We start from the raw sequence: 22,058 nt of genomic DNA on the forward strand, positions 1-22,058 counted from the left end.
AAAATTCCAGCTCCTCTCTTCAGCTGTTGCCATCATCCCTCAGAAGAGAAGGAAGCCAGAAACAAATCCAAAGGAACCAGACAGGAAAACAGTCTCAAGCACACAAGCACCTCTCTTGTTCTGATGGATTACTGTTCACAAGAGTTTGTTTTATAGATGTGAATTCGAAACTTGCCAGAGCACCTAAAGGCAATTGAACTAAGGAAAAAAATGTAAGGAAAGGTTATGGAATTAAAGAGTCAAAGCTTTGGTTAGAAACAATCATTCTTAACTGGTATTTACTTTTGAGACTGTGAAGCCAAAATACACTGGTTGGTGTTGCAGCATATTAAAAAAAAGTAAGTGGCAAGGAACAGGTCTGCTTTACTCCAACAGGTCTGCACTGTCTCCTCACCTCCCCCCACCAAGGACTGCCATCAGCCACCCTCTCTCAAGCTCTGCTCTGTGGGCACATGGGGAGAGTAAAGGTATCCAGAAGGCAGGCTCAGCAAAGGGGAAAACCTGCCATAAACACTCTCCCAGGCCTGCCTGAGAGGAACAAATCTGCACAGACCTGGGGAAGCCAGCAGAGGTGCTGGGGAAAGTCCAGGTGTTCTAACCTTGAAACCAAGGATCTGCAACAGCAGCCCCGTCGCACGTTACACTGTCACACCCAGCATTCAACACATGGGGAGAAAATCATTGCAAATTCTTGGCATTTTACTGTACCTCTCTGGTGGTTGAAGAAGGAAGGACATACCCATCAATGGACAGACCATGGCACTGAAACAACAACATTTCAACAATGAACAGAAATTACAGTTCTTGCAAGTAAATCTTCTGAGAGTTCTCTTTTTTTAAGCCAATATGTAACAACTTTCAGATAGAAAAAAAAACAAAGCAAAAACCCCCAAATGAGACAAAAAAACCCCTGTTCCAAAATATTATATTTCATCTATGCTAAAGAAGTTATTATGTAACCTGGCAAACATAAGAAATAGCCTGACATGACACACAAGAGAGTGCTGTGTTCCAGTACTTAGAGAGCCACTACAGCAAGAGGCACACAGAGGAGAGGAACAAATCAATGAGAACATTCTGCTCAAAAAGAAGTAGAAATAAGATAACATGGAAGCATTATGGACAACAGACCACCTTTCTCATTTTCCCTAAAACAGCTCTTAGTTACGTGTTTCAGATCCAGGGCATCACACCTCAAAGGTGTCAACCAGTGGGGCAGAGGTGGTGTTAGAAGTACTAAGTGACAAAAGGAAAGAGTGACAAAACCTAAGTGGTGAGAAGGCAGGCTAAGGAGTGACATATCTGAGTACTTGAGATACAGAAACACACACCAAGAAGAGGAGACAGATTTTATGAATAGTCCAAAGAGATCTGAAGAATGAAATACTGAAAACAAATTAAATAAGCACAATTCATTTTAATAGCCAGAAAAACATACAAATGCTCCTAGCTATTAAGTTAGGTCAGAAGTAATGCTCACTCTACTGAAAGATCCCATTCGTAAATAGTCAAGAGGTCACGTATGACTCATCTTGGCTGACATCAACACTAGGAGTTTCAGTGTAACTGATTTTAGAAGGACAACCAAAACCAGCCTAAACTAGTGACGCAGTCTTTTCCCAACTAAGCAGGCATGAACAACTCAGTGCTGGAAGGTCCTGAACACTGGTTCACATTCAGCAAAGAAAAAACCCAGGTTTATAATCACTATGAATTAGGTAAAAATTCATAATTTCCCTCTCCTTCCTGGAGAGTTGCTTCAACACCTTTCCAAACCCCTGATCTCTGAGGTGCTGGCAGGGACTTACTTTTCACTTGAAAACAAACAAAAAAATGTTAAGAATGCCATACAGCTCAGAAGAGCCAGCAAGAGACCTCAAGACATTCTGGAAGAGTCAGTGCAGTTTCCTACTTAATTCCTCACAGCCTTTCTCAACTGGAGCAGAGAACTGCATTGCACTGCAGTGCCCCTCAGCTGCACTGACAACGTGCATTAGGCTGTGGGGTGCAAGTTCAGCCAAAATTCAGCGTTGATGGTTTCAGAAAAAAACAAACTTTCAAAGAAACATGTGAACTTGTGTTAATGGAGCCCTTTTATGTTCAAGAGACACACTTCCACTAATGACTCTCATTTCCACCAGTCTTCCAGCTGAAGACCAACTCCTGGCAAGATGCTACCTCTGGACTACCACTTCCCCAAGTTACTGTGCAGCTTTCTTGCTTCCTGCCCTTCATAGCAGCCAACTTACCTTCTGAAGGATTTTCCACACTTTCTCATAAAAGCCAACAGGAACTCTGTTAATAGCACCATCAAGCCTCCTTCTGCGCAGCCACTGCCCCTTTCGGTCACCCCAGCTCATGTCTCCACTGGAGCCAGTAGGAGAAGTACTGGTGGGAGATGATGGAGTGCTGCTCCTCTGTAAGGACATTAAAGCCTCGGTTAATTGCCTTCTACCACCCTAACTGGGTGTACTGACCTTGCCTGGTCAATACATTTTTGTTATAATGCTACCTCAGAACCAGGGGAAAAATACAGGCCATAGTGTCAGACAGGATGATGGAGCAGGATTGATCTGTATCTCTCTCCTTCAAAACAAGCTTCACTTCTCAAGTACTTCAATAATTTCTCAACAAAACGGGCAAGTAGTTCAACATGGCATAACACAGTAAACTTCAGTGCTTGGTTTAACACAAGATCTGACTACTTTAACAAGCCCAAGCTGGCTTCCAGGGCCGTGTCACTGATGTTCAAGATGGGGGGATCTGCAGGTAGATCTGATTCACTTGGACATTTGGCTCGGTGTTGTAAAAGAACCGAAGAGTCTATGAGTCCAGCAAGACAGGTCCGCCATGCAAAAGCTCCATCAAAATAAGTAGATTAAAAATTGACTTCATGTGGCCATGAAATCATCATGCTTGCCTCTCTGTAAGTATCAGTCTTGTTCTCCTTTATTACCTTTATCGCTCTATTTTTTTACCCTACTAGACTTGGACACTAAATTAGACAGCAAATCATGTTCAAAGTTGTGGCACTACCACCAAATTGTTGTTCTGATTTCCTCACATGCATCTCCCCATTCCTTGCACTCCCAGACTGAGCTCTTCTGTTTTCTCATTCCTTTTTGCACACCTGTTACTTTCAGCCCAGAAAGGACTTCACTGATAGCCCCATCTGAAATCCCATCATCTCTGGATAAGAAACCACCTGAGCAAGGTACTAGGGAAGGAGGACTGAAAACTGCATGGTTGGAAGGTGCAGGCTCACGAATTTTGCATAGCCAAGCTCTGCAAAAAAATCCACAGCAAATGAGAACAGTCCATTTCCACTGCTGCTGGTGTTAATGAGGCACAGGTGGTCTTCTCCTGATGTTTCAATGCTTGTTTCTGCTTTCCACTGCACACTGACCATGATAGACAGAACTTCCTCCATCCCACTGAGCAGAGCTTGGGGGATGCAGGAGCTCAGCGGGAGCATCAGCGCCAAAGTAGAGAAATCCATCTGTATACAATAATTAATCTGACTACTTAGGTGGTTCAGAGAAGCAAAGATCTCCCTGAACAGCTAAATATGTGCACTTCAATCAAACACATAGTTGAAGCCTGCCTTTCTGCGCTGGTATGTAGGAAGAGAGAGGCAACAGCAACCTGACAATTGTCAGGCCAGGCCACAGGGCTAGTGGTGCTCTGCAGCTGTGTACTTACGACAATTTGGGAGGTGTGCCATTGACAATAAGTCTGAAGATGCAGAGAATCACAAATCACAACAGCCAGTTCAAAGGACATGCATAGCTGCAAACTTCCTGTCTCTCCATGACACATTTGGAGCTTCAGACTAACTTTAAATTATTGAGGTCTCTGTTGGTAATATAGTTAAGCAATTATCTTCCTTCTTAAGAGTGAGAGCTACAGTTCTCTGCCTTGAAAGAAGATGACTGCTTGATGAGATAGCCATGCCCATAAAACCTGTCTCAGCAACTTGAAGCTATTCTGGGTTCCTCACTGTCCAGACACTGCCAGCATTTATCAACGCTACATTACTTCTAAATGCTGAAGACACCTGTAACATAATCCACTATCAAGCAGCTAAATCTGCTATAGTACTTTATCTGCTACAACTGCTTAAGCTTCAGAGGAACTAAGTGGATCCAAATGCGAGACTCAGCTTCTATGAAAAGATTACTAACAAGAATTGGTTCCCAGTGAAGATGAACAAGACAAAGAGGTAGGGTTTGAAAACAAGGTTTTAAGCAGAAGTCACAGGACGTCTCTAAAACCAAGACTTTGCACACGCAGACACACACACACACAGGAGAAGAGCAGGAGCAGAGCAACAGACAGTGTTTTACCGTGGAAGTGAACATGCTGCTAGACATGGAGTGCCCCTCATGAAAGAACTACAAAACAAAACCAGACACCAACACATCAGACAGACAGCCATGACAGAACAGAACACAAACAGGGTTATGTAACCCATCGATGCAAAGACAAGAAATATGGAATAAGCTCAGGTATTCTGGGGAAAACTGCAACAACCCCTGTCCTCTTTCAGTGTTGCACTTCAGCTGATCTCAGGGCAGCTGCTGCTGATTCCCAGGGTCACCATGAGGCAGATCCTGCCTTGCCAAGAGCCTGTTTGGCAGCCACAAGTCATCCATTTGGCTGCCCATGCCATCCACTGAGGTCCCAGTGGATGGGACCATGGCCAACACAAGCCACCACAGTTTGAGGTGCATGCAAAAGCTTCCATGTGACTCAGGGCTGGGGTGAAAACCAAGCTCCCCGCTTCCATTCTCCATTTGTTGCAATGCCAGCAGCTTCTCTTTGCACAAGAAGGTCATCTTGCTGCAGGCTGCCAGCTGGGTGGGCAGTGCTAAACAAACGGCTGCAAGGCAGAATTTTTGCTGAAATGTGGATGCAGCACCTCAGACTTACAGCACTTTTCTCTAACTGCCCACCCCAAGCCATGCCTCCACGTTCAGTGTTAATGGTTCAGATCCAGGCAAAGGCTTGATGTTCTGACGCAAGAAAGAACAGCAGCAAATGAGACAGCTGCAGTTGCTCAACATGTACAGAGATGTCAGTACAAGTACTTGAAACGTTCCCTGTAACAACAAAGTTGATCCTGCACCACCCCACCCAACCCCCCTACATTACATTAGTATCTAGTAAATTATTCAGAGAATGCAGTGAGATGTAGCAGGATGGAGCATGAAAGGCAAAGTCGAGGGAACAAAAATAAAACCAGGCAACTCCTCCTCTGTGCAAATACCAAGTTTCCATCTAATGCAAAAGCAACGCAGGAACGACACTTGTAACGTCAACTAAGGCCTAAGTATTTCAGCTCAGGTCCACCACTGTATTTAAATCAAAATAATGCTGCCACCTAGTGCCTTGTCCCTTCTCCTCCCTGGACAGGCCCTAAGACAGACACCCACTGCAGGACTGTGAGCCCTCCACAGTCATTCAGGGCTGGTGCAGAGCAGTCAGCAGCACCTTCACAGCCACAGCTGTATCAGCTCGGCCACGATGATGCTCAGGGAGCAGCTCAGCTCAAACACAGCAACCAGGTCTCGTGAGACAGACACCATGTGTCTCACAGGGGCCTCTGCTGTCCTGCCTGATCAGGTCCTGTGAAGAATCACTAACTGATCTTTATTGCCACCAGTAATAGCAATAGTCATCCTCTATTCTGAAGAAACATAACTGGAAGGAAACAAACCAAGATTCCTTTTCCACATGTATCTTTTCCAAAAGGCGTGTGGTCCATTTTTGCAACTTGGGCCAAGTACAAGAATGAACACTGCATGAAAGCTTCACTTTGTGTATCTGACCTTTCCTCAACTAAAATTGATAAAAGCTGTTTTTACAGTGGATGCCGTGAATGCATTAGAGTTTGTTCAAGTTGTTCTATTTTCAGCATGTGAAACAAGAACAAAAAAGGCAGCACATTTTTGGAGGAAACATTCCCTAACTGCCTTCTAGTTAGTGATCAGCTTTAAAATCAAAGCTTTGGAAACTTCTGTCATGTAGCAAGAATAGAACCTAACATAACACAGTTCCAGAACAGCTGCACTTTCTGATGAGCATTGACAGAAAACCCTCACCTGCTTCATCTCACTCTTCAATTTAGTAATACCACTTCTTTCTGTTTTGGTTGCTCCAGAATGCCCCATTTCACGAATAGAAATCGCAGGGCTAGATGAAGAGGAATCTACAGGTCGCACTAAAAGAAGCAAATGGACATTTTTAACATTGTAGGGGTAGAAAAACAGATGAAATTGTATCTAGCTGTTAAACACATATCCTTTCAGAAGTGGGCAGTGCTCTTGGTTGACAGCATACTTTCAAGTCATGTCAAGAGTTCAAACCTGATTGCATCAAGTAAGGGGCCTATATCCATACTTGGATATCGGAGACTGATTTTCCAAGACACTGAGCAATTGTAGCTGTAAAAGACGTCAGGAGTTGCAATGAGTCTGTGAGGGCCTACATATGAACCCAGGAGACAGCTGATGCACCAGTCAGGAATATGTGGGCATCACAGACGTGCTTACTGAAGGCAGGTTAGATATGCCCTTTTAATGGATTTTGTTCTGGTCACATAAAATTTCTTCAGTTTAAAAGTTTGCCTTCATATTATTGAAAACTTGATACAATCTTATTTCAGTGCAGGATAGCTTCCATCATATTTGTTTTGTTTATTCCACAGCAGGCATACACATATACTGGTCACCAATGATTAATACATTACCTATACCTCCATTTTACAAGTTGAGAGAATAGATCCCCACTTATAAGACAATCTAACTTTATATTTATAGTTCTCACTTAACATATACAAGTAGCCAAGTGGACAACTTACAGCTTCTTTCCACTCCAAACTCTTTCCCACTGAGAATATGATGTAGGAGACTTTTCATATCAAAGGGGCTTAGATTCATCAAACTCTCTGAAGCTTCTTCACCTAGTAAAACAAAACAAAAGACAAGCATTACTGTGGGAAAGCAACAAGCCAACTCAGAAAACTGCTGATAAATGAAGTCCAATCACATCTAACCTTTTGGTTCGCACTTCCTTTAAAAATATTAATACGCAGAGTCACATTTCAAAGAAAATACATTTCAGGACTAAACAACAAACACTGCATAGAAATAACACTATTTGCATTAATGAATATTATGTTGTAGCTTGTGTAAAACTTCTTTGAAGCTCATGATGAGAAAACAAGATCACTTGGAAAAGCATTACAGCCATTTCCCAACAGTGGATGACCTGTAGATCTAAATTACAGAGTCAGAGTTATTCCATAAAGAATATCCACTTCAGTTTGAATTACTGGATGATGGGGGAGAGGAATCTTCCATGAAGTAAAAAAAAAAGTGATTTTCAAAGTTTGTAACTGCACATATGAACGGAGAGGTTAATAAAAGGATTTAACATATATTAACGAAAAGATCAACGACTAAGAGTGAAGCAAAAATGATGCCATCAGTACCCTTATGATAAAAGTGCCTCTTACCTGAGCATTTCAGACTCCGGGCCAGCTCAGTGGCCATCACCTGGATTATCAGACCAATGCGGAGCCTGAGCATCTCCACAAAAAGACTAGGCTGGGACCGGACGTACATTGCCAAGTACATAATTATTTCCTGCAAGAAAAAGGGCAGCCATTCAAAGTGGGCCTTTGTGGCTTTCCCAGTCTCAGAGTAAACACTGGCGTCACACTGGGCACAGCCAAGGAAGCCTTTGACACACGCTGCTTACCTGTGTCAGAACTGCAATACTGATGTCTTGGCCACTGGCTTCATAAATGAGATCTGTGAGCTCCTCAGGTGGCAGTGGGCTGCAAGAAGACAAACCACAGCAAGCAGTGACTCGGCACAACCAGCTATTAAAACTCTTGAGCAAGCACTGGAATCGTCACCCAGAAACATCTCTGCACCACAAAGGTGCCTACAGTTCTGCCTGAGTGGCTGCAAATCCTTTTGAAGATGAGGAGTAAGTTTTAAAAGAAGATAACAGCAGCAGAATGGTACTGGCAGGAAGATGAAGAGCAGGTTGCTCTGTAACTGAGGCAGAGCTCCAACTTACGTGGTAATGATTTTCTCACGAGGTTCTGGTGGCAGGCCCACTGTCAGTTGCTTGTGGTGCGACAGAAGGTCTGTGCATGCCTATCGTAAGGGGACAGAAAGCAAGAGACCTTTCTCTGAATCGTGTGGAAGTGACACAGCTTTTAATTCCCAAAAACGAAGCATTTCTTTAGCAATTTTTAAGTGCATTTCTATTAATTACCATACATGCAGATCCAGCAGAATGCTATTAACTAGACGCCAAGGATCTCCTGAGGTCAACAGGGCTATGAGGGTATGACCAGTCTGAAAGCTGCTTCCCCCTTTCAGTGAAATCAGCAACATAATGATTAAGTACTTCAATGGGGCTGGCAGATAATAAAGGCTTTCATTCTTTATCATATGATAAACTTTTGTTTTTATTTAAGACAAAAATATTTTAAATCAATGAAAAGTTTGGCAATATTAGCTTTAAAAATCCTGCATATTAATATATCTCTTAAAACAAGCAAACACCCAACATATCTCTTAAAACAAGCAAACACCCAACATACTGCATCGCATTCCTGAATTAGCTATCCTGATACACTCTGAAAGAGGTACTTCCACCAATATCACAGTGTTTACTCTTTCGTATTGACCTCCTTTAAAAGTGGGTGTTCAGTTTACTTGTTTTAGCATCCTGAATTGAAAAGCTCACATAGCAACGTTCCTCTGACTTTGAAGAGTCTATTTTCCCTCCCTTAATGTGGAAGAAAACCGATCATCTCTACTCTCTTCCTCCCCAATTCTTTGTCAGCATCTTCTCAAGTTAACATACATGGCTTTCTGTGAGTGTGTCTGTACTGCTCATCCACTGTATCTTGAGAAGGGAAAAAATTCTGTGCCTAGGATAACTAGGAAATTAAACAAATAGTTTAGAGTACTTGAGAGGAAACATTTTTGTAATGTTCAAAATCGAATCTGTACTCTTACAATGGATTTTTCTTGTTACCAGTTAACAGTCCCAGATATTTTAATGCCTCCAAACATCCACGTGCATGGCAGACTGTTCACCCAATGGATGGAAATTGGCAGAACGCATTTTTGTGTCATCACTTGCACCTTAACCTAGCGCTGCTCCAAAAGTGTTCATGCCATCACAAAAGCAGTGGACAATTACCAGTGACAATTGCAGCTTTCAAAACATGTAATTAGGCTTCTCCAATTATAAGAGATGAAATAAAGCCTTCACAACCATTTACAGTGATAGTGTGACATTCTCAGTCCATGCCAAAATTATCACTGTTCGCAGTACAGATGAAAGGTAAAGATGTCTTAATAAGATTAGATCAGAAAAGAAACCAACGTTTACTTAAAAGTGTTTCACTATCTATGGTGTGAAGTAAGACCAGAAGAAGGGAAAGCACAAGCCCCTCTGGCAAACTGGTAGTTTTATCTCTGTTTCCAGGAAGGAAACTGAGCCAGGATTATTTATATTTCATACCTCAGCCAGGACTTCCACTCTCTTTTTGAGTATACCGGAAATATAACGGATTAAGCCCCATTCTTGATTGAGGCCTGCCTTTCTGTAGAGCTCGTTGAGTAGGCAATGAACAGTGACACCATACTGTCCATCCAGCTCTGTGTCCCAGTCAGCACCTCTGCCACAAAAGACACAGAAGGTAATTGTCACCAGGTAAGATGCTACACTGCTTAACCTTACCACACAAACACAGCCGGATTTTGATCACCTTGCTCACATTGGTGACAAGATGAGATACTATATGGGACATCTGGGTGTTCACCAGAGATCTGTTACATGTGGACAAAACCCTCTTGGTACCAGAACTTTCCCACTAATTTGAGCACTCACTGAGCTGTGAGCCAGTGACTTAAAAGGAACCATCGAAAGGATTTCTCACCAGATTTTAAATTAAGCATTCACACATACAGTTTGCTGCAGGAACACTCCATGTAGTGCTTTTTCAGAGCAGAATTCAGCAACAAATTCTGCTGAAGACTACACCCATTTTTCAGATGCCTGAGGGGAAGTTTTTTGCCCTGTCTCTTCCTTAGCTATTAACTAAACTTCAATGCTGCTTATGCCATTACTGAAAAGCAAAGAAGATTTCTGCTCCTCTCCTGTTTTTGAAATTCACTGCATTATGGCTTCTCTTTGGTAATGTTTTGAAGTGTCACAGAACGACTTTTCAATTCCTGCTGAGACACAGAGTCCACCAGAAGTCAACCAGCCTGTCCAATAAAGACTCCCATGGTGAAACAAGTCCAGAATATGGCATTAACAGTGTTAGATGCAGTTAAACAACAAAATGATATTTTTTCAGGATTTTCTTTACTCTTTAAGAGAGGCTGCTAAACATTTTGCTTGGGAAATCATGAAGATTAAAGAAGAGGTCCTCACAGGAGACAAACTAAAATAAACAAAAATACAATCTTTTTAGCAGTAGGGAAGACCATCTGTGATTAACACATGCTTGTCTTTGCACCCAAAGCTAACTGCCTGTCAGGTTCCAGCAGTATTCTCCTGCACAGGAAAAAATACCCAGTAAATGCACCCCAGAAGATGATTCTATTGGTTTGTATTTGCATTTTGTTCCCATCGAACCTATTTAAATAGGAGGTATTTACTAACCCCAGCAGATGGGTCTAGACTGGACCAAGAATGTTTTGAAAAGTACCAAGTTTTAGCCAGTGGTGCACTTAACATGCAGAGGGATTAGAGGAAAAATAGAGACCACTCATTAAAATTGCATTTTGCTTTTAGTTAGAAGATGACATGATGAAGTTTTCCTCTGCTTCTCTTCTTATGTATGAAAATCACACCAAATCTTTGAGGACTTTAAACAGAATGCCACAAATATAGCAGGGTGGGTTTTCATTCATGGAAAGAACTTGTGCATTTCATTTGTGAGCCCTGAGGTCTGTAACCATATGCTAATCAACTCTAAAATGTACACAAGTATTTTTTTGTATCCAGATAATTTATGTAATCAAGCTAACTTGATTGTTAATATGCTTGTTAAAGCACAAAATATTTTAATTCTCCCCTCAAAACACAACCCTGAACAGTGAAAAGCTTTTGCACAAGAATAATCATAGTTGTGACCAAATTTAAAAATGCTTAAGTTCATACTCAGACAACTCACTTTAGTATATGCAAGATATATAAGATGTCTGCTTGATCATGGAGTGTTGGACATTCCTTCAGCTGATCAACAAGCTTCCTGCAATCCAAATCACCATGAGCATCTTTAGGTAAGCGCAAGACATTTTCACGGTCCTGATAACAAAGAAGGATGAAAAATCAAACATGTGATCTTGAAAAACATAGTGGATCAAATTCAAACAGTAACTTCCCATTAAAAAATTACAACAGACTTGAAACAAAACTAAGCCCTTAAAATACAGACACATTACATAAGTCTTGCAGGGCTACTAATTGGGAGACTAATCCCAAGAAACACAACACCCAGAATGGAACCTTGCCTCTTTTTTTGAAGAAACCAAATTATTTGCATGCTTTTCCTGTCATTTAATGTTACTTGTAAAGAGAAAAGCAGAGAGATACTATATTTTTTTCAGTTGAAATAATTTAGACCTTTTTGAGTTCTATCTTGAACCTGTATATACATGGTGCTTTATGGATGCAGATATTGCCGTCACGATGAAACTAACATGTTAACTAATCAGATGATGCAACCCTATGGGCAGTTGTCTGATGAAAAGGTTTGTTTAACAAGCTATTCAGCAATTTATATGGTCCTCTAAAACCATTTCCACAAACAGAGCTTTTTGCAGAGCAGAATCCCTTAGGAGGCTGGATACAATCTCCTTTAACCATTCTCAGCAGCTGGTTACCATATACCAAGACAAAAAAAGAGCCGAGCACAACTCCATCTTCATGCCTTGAGGTGGGATTTGGCTGGCGCCTTAAGGACATTTCTGTAAGTAGCATTTCTTGGAGAACATCTCTAAAGGCTTTGAACATCCTGTCCTTCCCTTTGTGTTCAGCTAGAACTAAAGATGATTACTTAACCTTGGGCTTCTAAAAATAATCGGCTATTATATTATTTCTGTTCTGCACATGCAGTTAAAAACTTCCCACTTGATAAAGTCTATTGGACTAAAAAACCTTCATCCAGCCAAAAAAATAAATTCCAAAACAAGGGAGTGCCTTAGACAGAATGGCTTGTGAAGGAAAATGAGAACTGGCATAGGGTTTGGATGGAAAACACAAGGAAAGGCTATAGCATTGAGTCCTAAAACCACAAACAGCATAAAAATTCCCACAGCTTACCTTTGTCTCAAAGAAATGGGGATTATCAACAAGATTCAGAGATTTTCGGTGTGTGTTCAGAACTTTAGTGGGAAGAGACATTGGCACGGCTGGAAAGTGAAGCCACCAGAACAAAAAGAAAAAAAAGTCTGTTTAAATAATACAAAAATCAAAAACACCTACATGAAACAGCTATACCAGGTAAAAATATACATGAAAAAACCTGAAATATACAGAGGCAATGCTTCTGAGATGCTGTGCATGGAGCTCTGAGACAAGCTCTTCCTGTATCTCCTTGCAAGCTTGTTCCAAGATCAGCATGTCAAAGGCTCAGGTGCTACATGCTCAACTCAGAAATCCTGGCCTGACCCTGCTAAGTGTTTTAAACATTTTAACAGGAATAAAGTAGAAAAGATGGGCCAACTGGTAAGATATGAGAATTAAAATTATAATGGTAAATGCATGCTAATGCTCTGTTAACTTCATATGCTGAATTCAAGAGGATATGGTGTTGTGGCACATGAAAGATGGGAGAGAAGACTAACAAAAAAGCTTGAAAGTTACTAATTTACAATGAAGTTAATGGAAGCCTTCCCTTGACCAGGGCATTGAACACTACATATCTACCTACAAAACAATGCATAGGTTGGAGTCTATTTGCAAATTCAGTCAAAGCATTTTTTTGGTGTATATTCTTCAATCACTCTAGAAGAAATGTAGCATAATTAGAAATACTGTACTCCCTCTCTACTCCATTTGTTCTTACAAATTCAGAAAGTACATGCACATATTTATGTTTTTCTTGCACTGAAACATTCCATTTCACCACAGCTTTATTAAAATAAAAAAATACATTTTGTCTGCCTTTGTATAAATAAAGACAAAAACTGACTCTGAAATTCTATTCAACTGAGAAGTTGGAGCAGTTTCCATAACATCAACTTTGATTAAATGTTACATTTCATAGCAGGTTTTCTACGTTATACACCATGACATGGGATACTGTAGGAACACAACAGCAACAGCTCAGAGTCATTCTTGTTTCTTCCCTATGCAAAAAGAACTAGTTGTATGAGTATGTTAAAAGGCATAATTTTGAAACGCTTGAACTTACTCCTTGTAGCACCCAAAACAGTTTTTCTAGTATTATAATAGGGAGAAATACCTGGAACCTCCAAGCCCTTTGTCTTGGCCATTATTGACAGTATCTCTTCTGTGGAATGGTTTGCACTGAACACCGGTGGTTGATTGGCTGTCTTTGAAGTTGGAGGCAGGTATGACTTCAGTGCCGTACTCTGCAGGACATCATTTATATACTGATCCAGCTCATCCTGGCTATCTAGTGTAACAGACATAAAAGAAAAGGTTTATTAAAGGTAAAATCCTAATTTATCAGCGCGTTCTTATTCAAATACACCACTGTTTTTGCTTATATAGAAAGGCGCTCAAAAAATGCAAGAATATCATAAGCAAGAGCTTTTTAAGCCAAATAATTTGGAAAGAAAAGAAAAAATAATCAGTTTTTGGCATTTTGAAAACAATTAGATTAAGAAGCTGGTTTTCCTTTGGAAGAATCAATTTTCTTGCTGGTAGTCTATTTGGCACAGTTGGACTTTTTGATCTTAAATGTATTTTCCAGCCTGTATGATTCTAAGAATCCATCATCTCTTCCACACAAGCTCTTGTCTATGACTCCTCACAGTCTCTTCCTCCCTCCAGCCTCTTCCACACCTCCCCATCTGCCAGCTCTTCAGGCTTAGGATTACTGTAGCAGTTACCAGTCAATACCATACTACGAACGTAGGAAGAACACACAGGAATTCATCCCCTGAGTAAGTCATGCAGGTCCTAACCGTCCTCAGAAGAGTGCATGAGAAACTCAAATCACTATCAGCTGTGCACAGAATACATTCTGCATTGTAGGTAAACCCAGAGTCTGCTGATAGAACTTGACAGAGACAATATATGAAGTGAAAAAACACTACTACCTTTTTCACAGAAATCTGCTGGATAGTCCCCATATTCACTGTCAGGACTATTACAGTCTTCATTACGGTCATCAAACAATTTTACGTCACAGTCTGGATCCAGGAAGCTCAGATATGTATGAAAAGATGTGGTAAGAAATTCTGATAGCTTGCCTATCTTCACCCTGCAAACAGGAACACATGCCAAGGAGCAGTAACATCCACCATTTTGATACCAATTAATGCTCACTGAGCTTTCAGCAACTCCTCCAAAATTTATCAGACCCACTGTTGAATCCACCTTTGGTAACTACAAAGCAGCAGATACTGATACTGAAAAAAAAAAAAGCAAAACAAGAGTTGCAGATCCAGCTGGGTACTTACTGCTCTAGCTACTAATTGAACTTTAACTCCGTTACGGTGACACCTACAGGCCTAACTCGAAGCCTAATTTACAGGGTGCTCTATATTTCTATGTAGAGAGACCCTAAACAAAGACCTGAACTCCAAGGATAATGCATGAGAAACTGGGGCTGGGAAGTCCCACGAATGGCAGTATCTTTTCACAGAAATGCAATGCTGCTAAAACACAAATTGCATCTGTGCTGGTTTGGGCTGGGGTAGAGTTAATTATATTCAGATTAACTAGTATGGGGCTATGCTCTGGATTTGTGCTGGAAACAGTGTTGTTAACACTGGGATGTATCAGTTACTGCTGAGCAGTGCTTACGCGGAGTCACAGTCTTTTCTCCTTCTCACCTCACCCCACCAGCACAGGCTGGGGGTGCTCAAGGAGTTGGGAGGGGACACAGCTGGGACAGCTGACCCCAGCTGACCAAAGGGACATTCCATACCATAGGGTGTCATGCTCGGCATACAGAGCCAAGATGGAGGAAGGGCAGAATGATTGGGGATACGGGGTTTGTCTTGCCAAGTCACAGCTACATTTGATGGAGCCTGGCTTTCCTGGAGATGGCTGAACACCTGCCTGCCCATGGGAAGTGGCAAATAAATTTCCTGGTTTGCTTTGCTTGCATGTGTGGCTTTTCCTTTACCCATTAAACTGTCTTTATCTCAACCCAAGAGTTTTCTCACTTTTACTCTTCCAGTTCTCTCCCCATTCCCACTAAGGGGAGAATGGGTGAACAGCCGTGTGGGGCACAGTTGTTGACTGGAGTTAAACCATGACAACATTTGATTGTGAAAGGAAGATACTGATTGAGAGAGGGCATGTAAGAAGAGAGTAGGGAGGTACTGTGGCATCATATTTTATATGTAGATGAATAGAACACATAAGGTTACTAGTACTACATGCAATTTATGTTTAAATCATGTCCAATAACTGTGAAAATCATTTACTTCTTAATAACAGAAGCCCAGCCAAGACCAAGATTTTTTATTTCCACAGGTTTGGCATTCATTTTCCTTATCCACTGATGGCATTGAGAGATGGTACATCCTTTGGGAGACAATTCTTTTCCACTGCATCTGAGGTCCAGCTGCCATCTGATTGCCATATAACAATTAAAGCTGCAACCTCCTTCTCTGCAGAGTTCTAGTACAAGGTCTGTGCACTATGACAAGTTCAAAACTGATTTTATAGAATTTATTTTAAAAAATCATGGAGATAATAATTTGGGAGTTCTGACATTACCTTGCACCTCCAAAATAACCATCCTCTAATTTTCTTATTGTGGCAAGAACTGCTGGATGAATGTCAGTACCATCATCAACTAAAAAAGAATAATGGAAGAGTTGAAGCTAACCAACACATTCTTAAACTACCATGTCCAAACAAAGTGAATTACTGGGTGTTCTCTAAAACCCAAATCAGACAAATTTAAAACAGAATTCAAAACTGCTATCAATACTAGCTTATTCAAAAATCCCAAACAAACATGCAAACAAAACACAACCCTTAGACAAGTTCTAAAGACAAAAATCAACCCACTCAAGACAAGTTCCAAAGGGATTTCTATGAAACTTCTTTAGACAGAAATACTATGGAGATGCAAAGATATAAAGGGGGGTAAAACCAAAATGAAATACTACTATGTCATCCAAATTCAGCATACACATGGAAAAAATGAAACTGTACTTCTGAAGTTAGAAGTCATGCCACCTGTCTCCTCTCAAACTGATGTCCATCCTATTCCCCTGCAGTAATATACTCTGCTTGAGACAGAGAAAATTTTTACCAAGCATTGTGTGAGTGATGGGAAACGTCAGGGTTGGTCTCCCTGTCATCCTCCAACAAGAAGTGAGGTAAGCCAGCTCTGTCTTGAGCATCTCCACAATCATCTGATTGTCTAGAGCCAGATAGAAGTGATGCTGGTCAGCAAACTAAAGAAGAGAGAAACATGACATAGGAGCAGTTGTCAGTGCTTTTCTTATTTTTTTCTACTTCTCCTCTTAAATCATTCACAAAAGCCATATGAGCTACTCCTGACCACAACACAAATGGCATGAGACTGTGAAAAAAGAAATCTACACTTGTGCAAGAGTCCATTTTTCTACACTTGTAGACTGACCATCAACGTAAGCCATACAAACAAAAAGTAGGCAATCGCACCCATGAAGCAGAATCTTCCCAATGCCGAATTATACTAACCTATGATCTGGAAGATAGGAGTACTCTAAACATGGAAGAAAAAGTTAACAATAGCAACAAAAACAATAAACTTAAGGGCACACTGGGGCCTGGGAGCCAATAACTGGATGTCTCTTGGGAACAATCTGAAAGTCAAGCAGAATACAGAAAAGCTGGCAGTTACTGTGGGGAAAAGGTACATTAAATGTACAGTGGCAAAGTGTGCTGTTCCCACTCTTACAGCAGAAAGCCAAGAACCACATTAAGAGACTAATATGGCTTCTTCAGGAGCTGGAAACAAAAAAGCTGGACAAATAATGGCAAGTATGTCAAAGCAGCCACAACAAAAGTTAAGGAAGTCCATAAGCCTCAGGGAGCGGTAAGCATGTAAAGAGCATGTAAATTCAGGCTGGCAAAGTCCAGAGAAATTACTGCATAGAAGGAATTAAGAACTAGCCAAAACAATCCTTGAGCCACTCGCAATTAGCTTTGGTAATTCAGGTCATTCAGGAAGAACAAGAAATCCAGACAGAAGAAAACACACTGCCTGTCTTTAAAAAGGAAGAGCCATTTTAAAAGTCAGGCCAATTCCAGTGCCTGAAAGCATAGGAAAACAAAGCCAATTTGAGACAGCCAAGATAATTACAAACTGATAAAGCAATGCAGCCAAAAACCAACCTCAGCAAATTAGTCTAATTTCCTTCTTTGGAGCAATCAGATGGTAGCTATAAGAAAATGGCTGACATCTCTCAACTTTTGCAAATTTTCACACTACTGAGCTGAAGAAAAAACATCCGAGAAGGCAGAACTACTTTTAAAATTGTTCTCAGAAGATAGTTCTTAACCATTTTTTCAGAATGACAGTGTATCTGAATGGAGTCAGCCTTTGCCCCACACTTAATCAATATTTTCACTAGAAAAGAGAATGAAATACAAATGACAAACCCACAAAATTTGTGGACACTAGTCAAGATCAACAAGAGGACTTAACTGCTGACCTTAGGAAAGTGACATTAAACATTAACTCCATCCACCTCAAAAAAAATCTCAGGGGGAATGTCTGGCTACAAAGTACAGTGGAGAATGTTATGGAGGTTTTAGTCAAACACAGAATAAGCAGGAACTGTCACTGTGTTGCTAATATAAAGATAAATGCAATTTTGGAATATACTAATAAGTACATCCCTACTTGATACATGGCAAGACTTCAGCTGGAATATTGGGTCCTACTTACGAAGTAAGATGTGAACGAAGAGGTATTTTGAAAAAAAACATGTCTCTAAGGAATTTTTCCCTTAATTGCAAAAGTGAAAATTGATTTAGGGGAGTAACACAGCAAATAACATGCTATAAAGCTGCTTGTGATCAAGTGATGTGGGGAGGAACGAGAAGGGAGCTATATTTTTCTGCAGTAAATCTGATGTTGTTTGGGTATTATGAAGCACTAAAGAAGCATTCTACAGAGTCCACTGAATGTCTTCCACTAAAGTTTAAAGACTACATTAGTCAAACATCTACTTAGAAGGGTGGAAACATTCTTTATCCTGCTCCAGTTGTATATGCTTGGAGCAGGTGACTGGCCTTCTAGTACCAGCTGCTAGAATAATTCTACTGGAATAAGTGTGTTGTATTTCATTAAATGTAAAAATAAGAGCCACTGATTCTGTGAGGATCCAAACTTCCAGCTACACTGAAAAAATGCATTAAAGTGAAAACAAAGACAGAATATCTCTTTCTCAGCACTATTGACCCTTTCAACAATATAATGAAAAGATCACATCTTCATCACTTGGGGGTTACAGTACTTGGCACCCTTATGTGGTGCTAAATTTTTCATTAAAGCAATCAGTAGAAAGATATATTAAGGGATGTATTTCTGCAGAAACTATTTCATTAGCTAGAACGTTGGTTTCGGCAGAGATCAGTAACAACTTTGTACTATTGATTTTCTGTGTTCTCCTAAGCCAGAAGCCAAAGAAGTCAGACTCTGTAGGACAGAAGAGAGATTTATCAGCAGTTCTACCATGCTGATTATCCGTCACTCTTAAAAACCCTGCAAAGCAAAGCACATCTGCTGCATCAGCCCTGTTCTACCTAAAGTACAGTGACAGCACATAAAAGCAAAGTGCTTCACTAATGATTTGCCATTAAGGAGTGATTTTCCTGCCAGCTTTACATGCTCACCTGTGGGGTAAAAGCAAATATTTGATTTCTTATCACATACAGCTTGGAGGTGCCTAACACTCCAATGTGTCGGTGTGGCCGTCCACTTAATTTCATCTTCTTATTCCGGCCTGAGAGAAAGAAAAAAGGTCTCAGCTAGCATTTGCTGTGTGGTTTTCCAAAATAACCATTTCAGACAGCAAAATCTACTTCAGTAATACCAGCAAGGCAGAAGACAGGTAACAGAGTGAGATGCTACACACTGGTCGGTTTTGTAGCAACCATCAATAAAACAGCCAGAGGCCTTCAAAGGCCTGATTAAAAATTTAAATTTTGGCTCCAATGACCATGGAATTGGGTCTTATAATTACAGTCATTGCCCAGCACCCAAAGCTTCCCCATGAAGGACAGGAGGTGTGACATTACAAAAACCAGGCCATCAACATACCACAGAAATTGCAGTGCTTTCACTATAGAACCTTAAAAATTCTTGCCTGAAGAAGGTTAAATCAACATGTAAAGTACATCCAAATACAAACATAGATTTTCATCAGGCTAATAAGCTCCACTTTTCCCAGTAGAGCTTATTAGCAAATGATCTGCACTACAACCTTTGTACCAGCAGCCAGGAGCTGACTTGAATCTGTCTGACAAGGAATATGAGCCAAACAATCCAGTGCCTGAAAAAATACCACTGTGAACATTCCCAGAGAAGTCACTGTTAAAAACAATGTATCAGTGTGCCACATTATCCTACTCACAACCCCCCATCAGTGAAAGAAAGCTATTATGAATCATAATGAAATAAATATAAGCTTCAGCAAAGCCCTGCAAATGTTTCATTTTTTTTAAAGAATTTTGTGATAAAAGAGACAGATTCTTTCCCAAAAGCAGCATATACAATTTCCTTTCTCTTTGTAAAGGGCATACTTTCCGAAACTTATTTGAAGGCCCCATTACTTTGGATGCTTCCAAAATAAGCTTCATATTAAATGAAAAAAACCAACACCCACAAACCAAAAACAACCACAACAACAAAATTATGTTCATCTAATGAGCAGTTTCTTACTTCTCCCTCAGCATTATCTGTAACCAAATTGCCATGGAAACATGCTTCAGATTGATAAAGAAGCACGATAGTGCTTCCCTTGTCCACACTGTAAAGGAATCTACCAGTGCTGATTCACTCCACCTCAATTTTACTTTGTAGTAACATCCACAGTTTTGAGTCATGAGTTCTGGCATGCCTGAAGAAGTAAAACTAAATTCGATTAGGAATACATGTAACAAATTTTCCAGCATGACCCAAATAATGCCAGCAAGGATTATCAAGTAACAGCTATCAAAATACTTTCAACAACTAGACCCAGTTGGAGTTTTGGAGCTTTTATTTAATTCGGCTCTCAGGTCTGAGGAAAACAGGACTTGAGGACCACTGCTGAGGAACTGGAATGTACTTTCAGTCCCGAGCTTAGAAAAACCCTAAAGGCTTCTGGGTTTGCAACTGAGACAGAGAGCTTCAGCAGCTCAACTCAGCTCAGGGTTGGAAGGAGCTTTAGCAAGAACTTGACAGCCCAAAGATGCTCTGATAGCAGCAGCATGGCTTCCCTGATTTGGAGCAGAAAACTTCCCAGGCTGCCTGCTGGGAGTAATGGCAATAACACTGCCCATTTTCCAGACTTAAAACAGAAATGCTCTGACTTCTGAAAGGAGAAACACTTGATTCTTTTTTTTCTGTAATTTTCCAGGCATTTTTAATAAAGCCAGTTTCTCTGTTGAAGTAGTTTCTGGAGGACAAAAGAACAGTCAGTTCTTGCCTAACTCCAAGAGCATGGGGAAACTGGTACTTTCATCACTGTTTCTAATGAGGCAACTTTTTTCCTGTTTGGGTCCTTTATTTAAGACAGAAGTTCTAAGTTTGTTAAGCTTCTTTGCACAAACACTTTTTTTTTTTAGATCAAAGAAATTGATTTAAATAAAAGAAATTAAATTCAAGAAATTGAGACAGCGTGAAGCAAGAAAAACAAAAAACAAAACATGACCCTTAAAATAAGACCTTGCACAGCAGTAGAGAAGCTTCCATGTTCCAGTACTAACCCAGCATGGTGTAGAGGTTACTCAGGATGCGAGCTGGCTGCACTCTGAGCGGATGGATATCAGCAATGCTCTGGACATTGATTCCACGGTCTTGCAAGAGGTTCTTAATATGATTAGATTCTGCTAAAACAGTTACTGCATAACAGAAAACAAAAACACTACTAAGAAACAATGTTCTACCCTTTTTAATTGACTATCTCTACTGTCACCTCTCAACTAATGCATTTCGTTAACTAAAAAGGTACGAAGACCTCACGTCTTTCTTAATTTATGAGCCTGTGAGATCAAAAGGGATTGCAAGAGGGCGTCAGATTCTGATTTTCTGCTTCTCAATATTTCTTGCTATTCCTGTCCACTTTGGACCACATGGTAATTCAAGTTGGAAGGGTCCTCATGAGGTCTCTACTCAAACCTCCTGCTCAAAGCAGGATCAGACCTGCTGAGGTTACACCAGATTCTTTGAGACTTTATCAGTTTCTTCTTATTTCTTTCAGTTCCACCAGTTTGGATCATGCAGTAGCTTTTAGAAGATAAGGCTTTTACCCCATAGAACAAGAGGAAACACAACTTGAAAATCTTTGTGGTGTTAACACAGCACAATGTAACAATACAGCCAAATCCCTGGGGAACAGGTGCTCTTACTTGTATAGCAATAAATGTTACAAAGGACATAAAATGGCAAAGGTAAGGAGAAAAAAAATTCCCCAAATCAGTGGAATTTACAATCCAGGCCCTGAATCCATTTCTTGTCCCGCTTGACATTTCGCCCATGATAGGTGGCTTATTGGTTTGGGACTAATAATTCAGTGTTGTTCTTTGTATTGTGAATAATTGTCAAAGAATGCTAGATATAATCCAACACTTCTATTTCTACTGGAAATTGAGTACTTCAA

At 40.5% G+C, this 22,058-nt stretch overlaps 1 protein-coding gene across 8 annotated transcripts in view; it reads right to left on the reverse strand.

Moving 5' to 3' along the window:
• PHKA2 (phosphorylase kinase regulatory subunit alpha 2) overlaps positions 1-22,058 on the reverse strand; it is a 46,470-nt gene that overhangs the window by 6,242 nt on the left and 18,170 nt on the right. For 4 of the 8 annotated variants that reach the window (XM_027689221.1, XM_027689224.1, XM_027689226.1 and 1 more), the window contains 17 exons: positions 21,166-21,300; positions 19,090-19,199; positions 16,514-16,658; positions 15,970-16,048; positions 14,337-14,500; positions 13,514-13,687; positions 12,370-12,458; positions 11,219-11,352; positions 9,556-9,712; positions 8,092-8,171; positions 7,765-7,843; positions 7,520-7,649; positions 6,863-6,964; positions 6,105-6,223; positions 4,347-4,394; positions 2,250-2,417; positions 709-762 (listed from right to left, as the gene is read on the reverse strand). In XM_027689221.1, coding sequence (XP_027545022.1) covers positions 709-762; positions 2,250-2,417; positions 4,347-4,394; positions 6,105-6,223; positions 6,863-6,964; positions 7,520-7,649; positions 7,765-7,843; positions 8,092-8,171; positions 9,556-9,712; positions 11,219-11,352; positions 12,370-12,458; positions 13,514-13,687; positions 14,337-14,500; positions 15,970-16,048; positions 16,514-16,658; positions 19,090-19,199; positions 21,166-21,300 — 1,967 coding nt within the window. Of the gene's footprint in view, positions 1-708; positions 763-2,249; positions 2,418-4,346; positions 4,395-5,135; positions 5,629-6,104; positions 6,224-6,862; positions 6,965-7,519; positions 7,650-7,764; positions 7,844-8,091; positions 8,172-9,555; positions 9,713-11,218; positions 11,353-12,369; positions 12,459-13,513; positions 13,688-14,336; positions 14,501-15,969; positions 16,049-16,513; positions 16,659-19,089; positions 19,200-21,165; positions 21,301-22,058 lie in introns of those variants that run through there. The other 4 variants (XR_003535158.1, XR_003535157.1, XM_027689222.1 and 1 more) reach the window with 4 other exon arrangements.

Source organism: Neopelma chrysocephalum, unplaced genomic scaffold, assembly GCF_003984885.1.
Source record: "Neopelma chrysocephalum unplaced genomic scaffold, ASM398488v2 Primary Assembly neopelma1_76, whole genome shotgun sequence".
Classification (NCBI taxonomy): domain Eukaryota; kingdom Metazoa; phylum Chordata; class Aves; order Passeriformes; family Pipridae; genus Neopelma; species Neopelma chrysocephalum.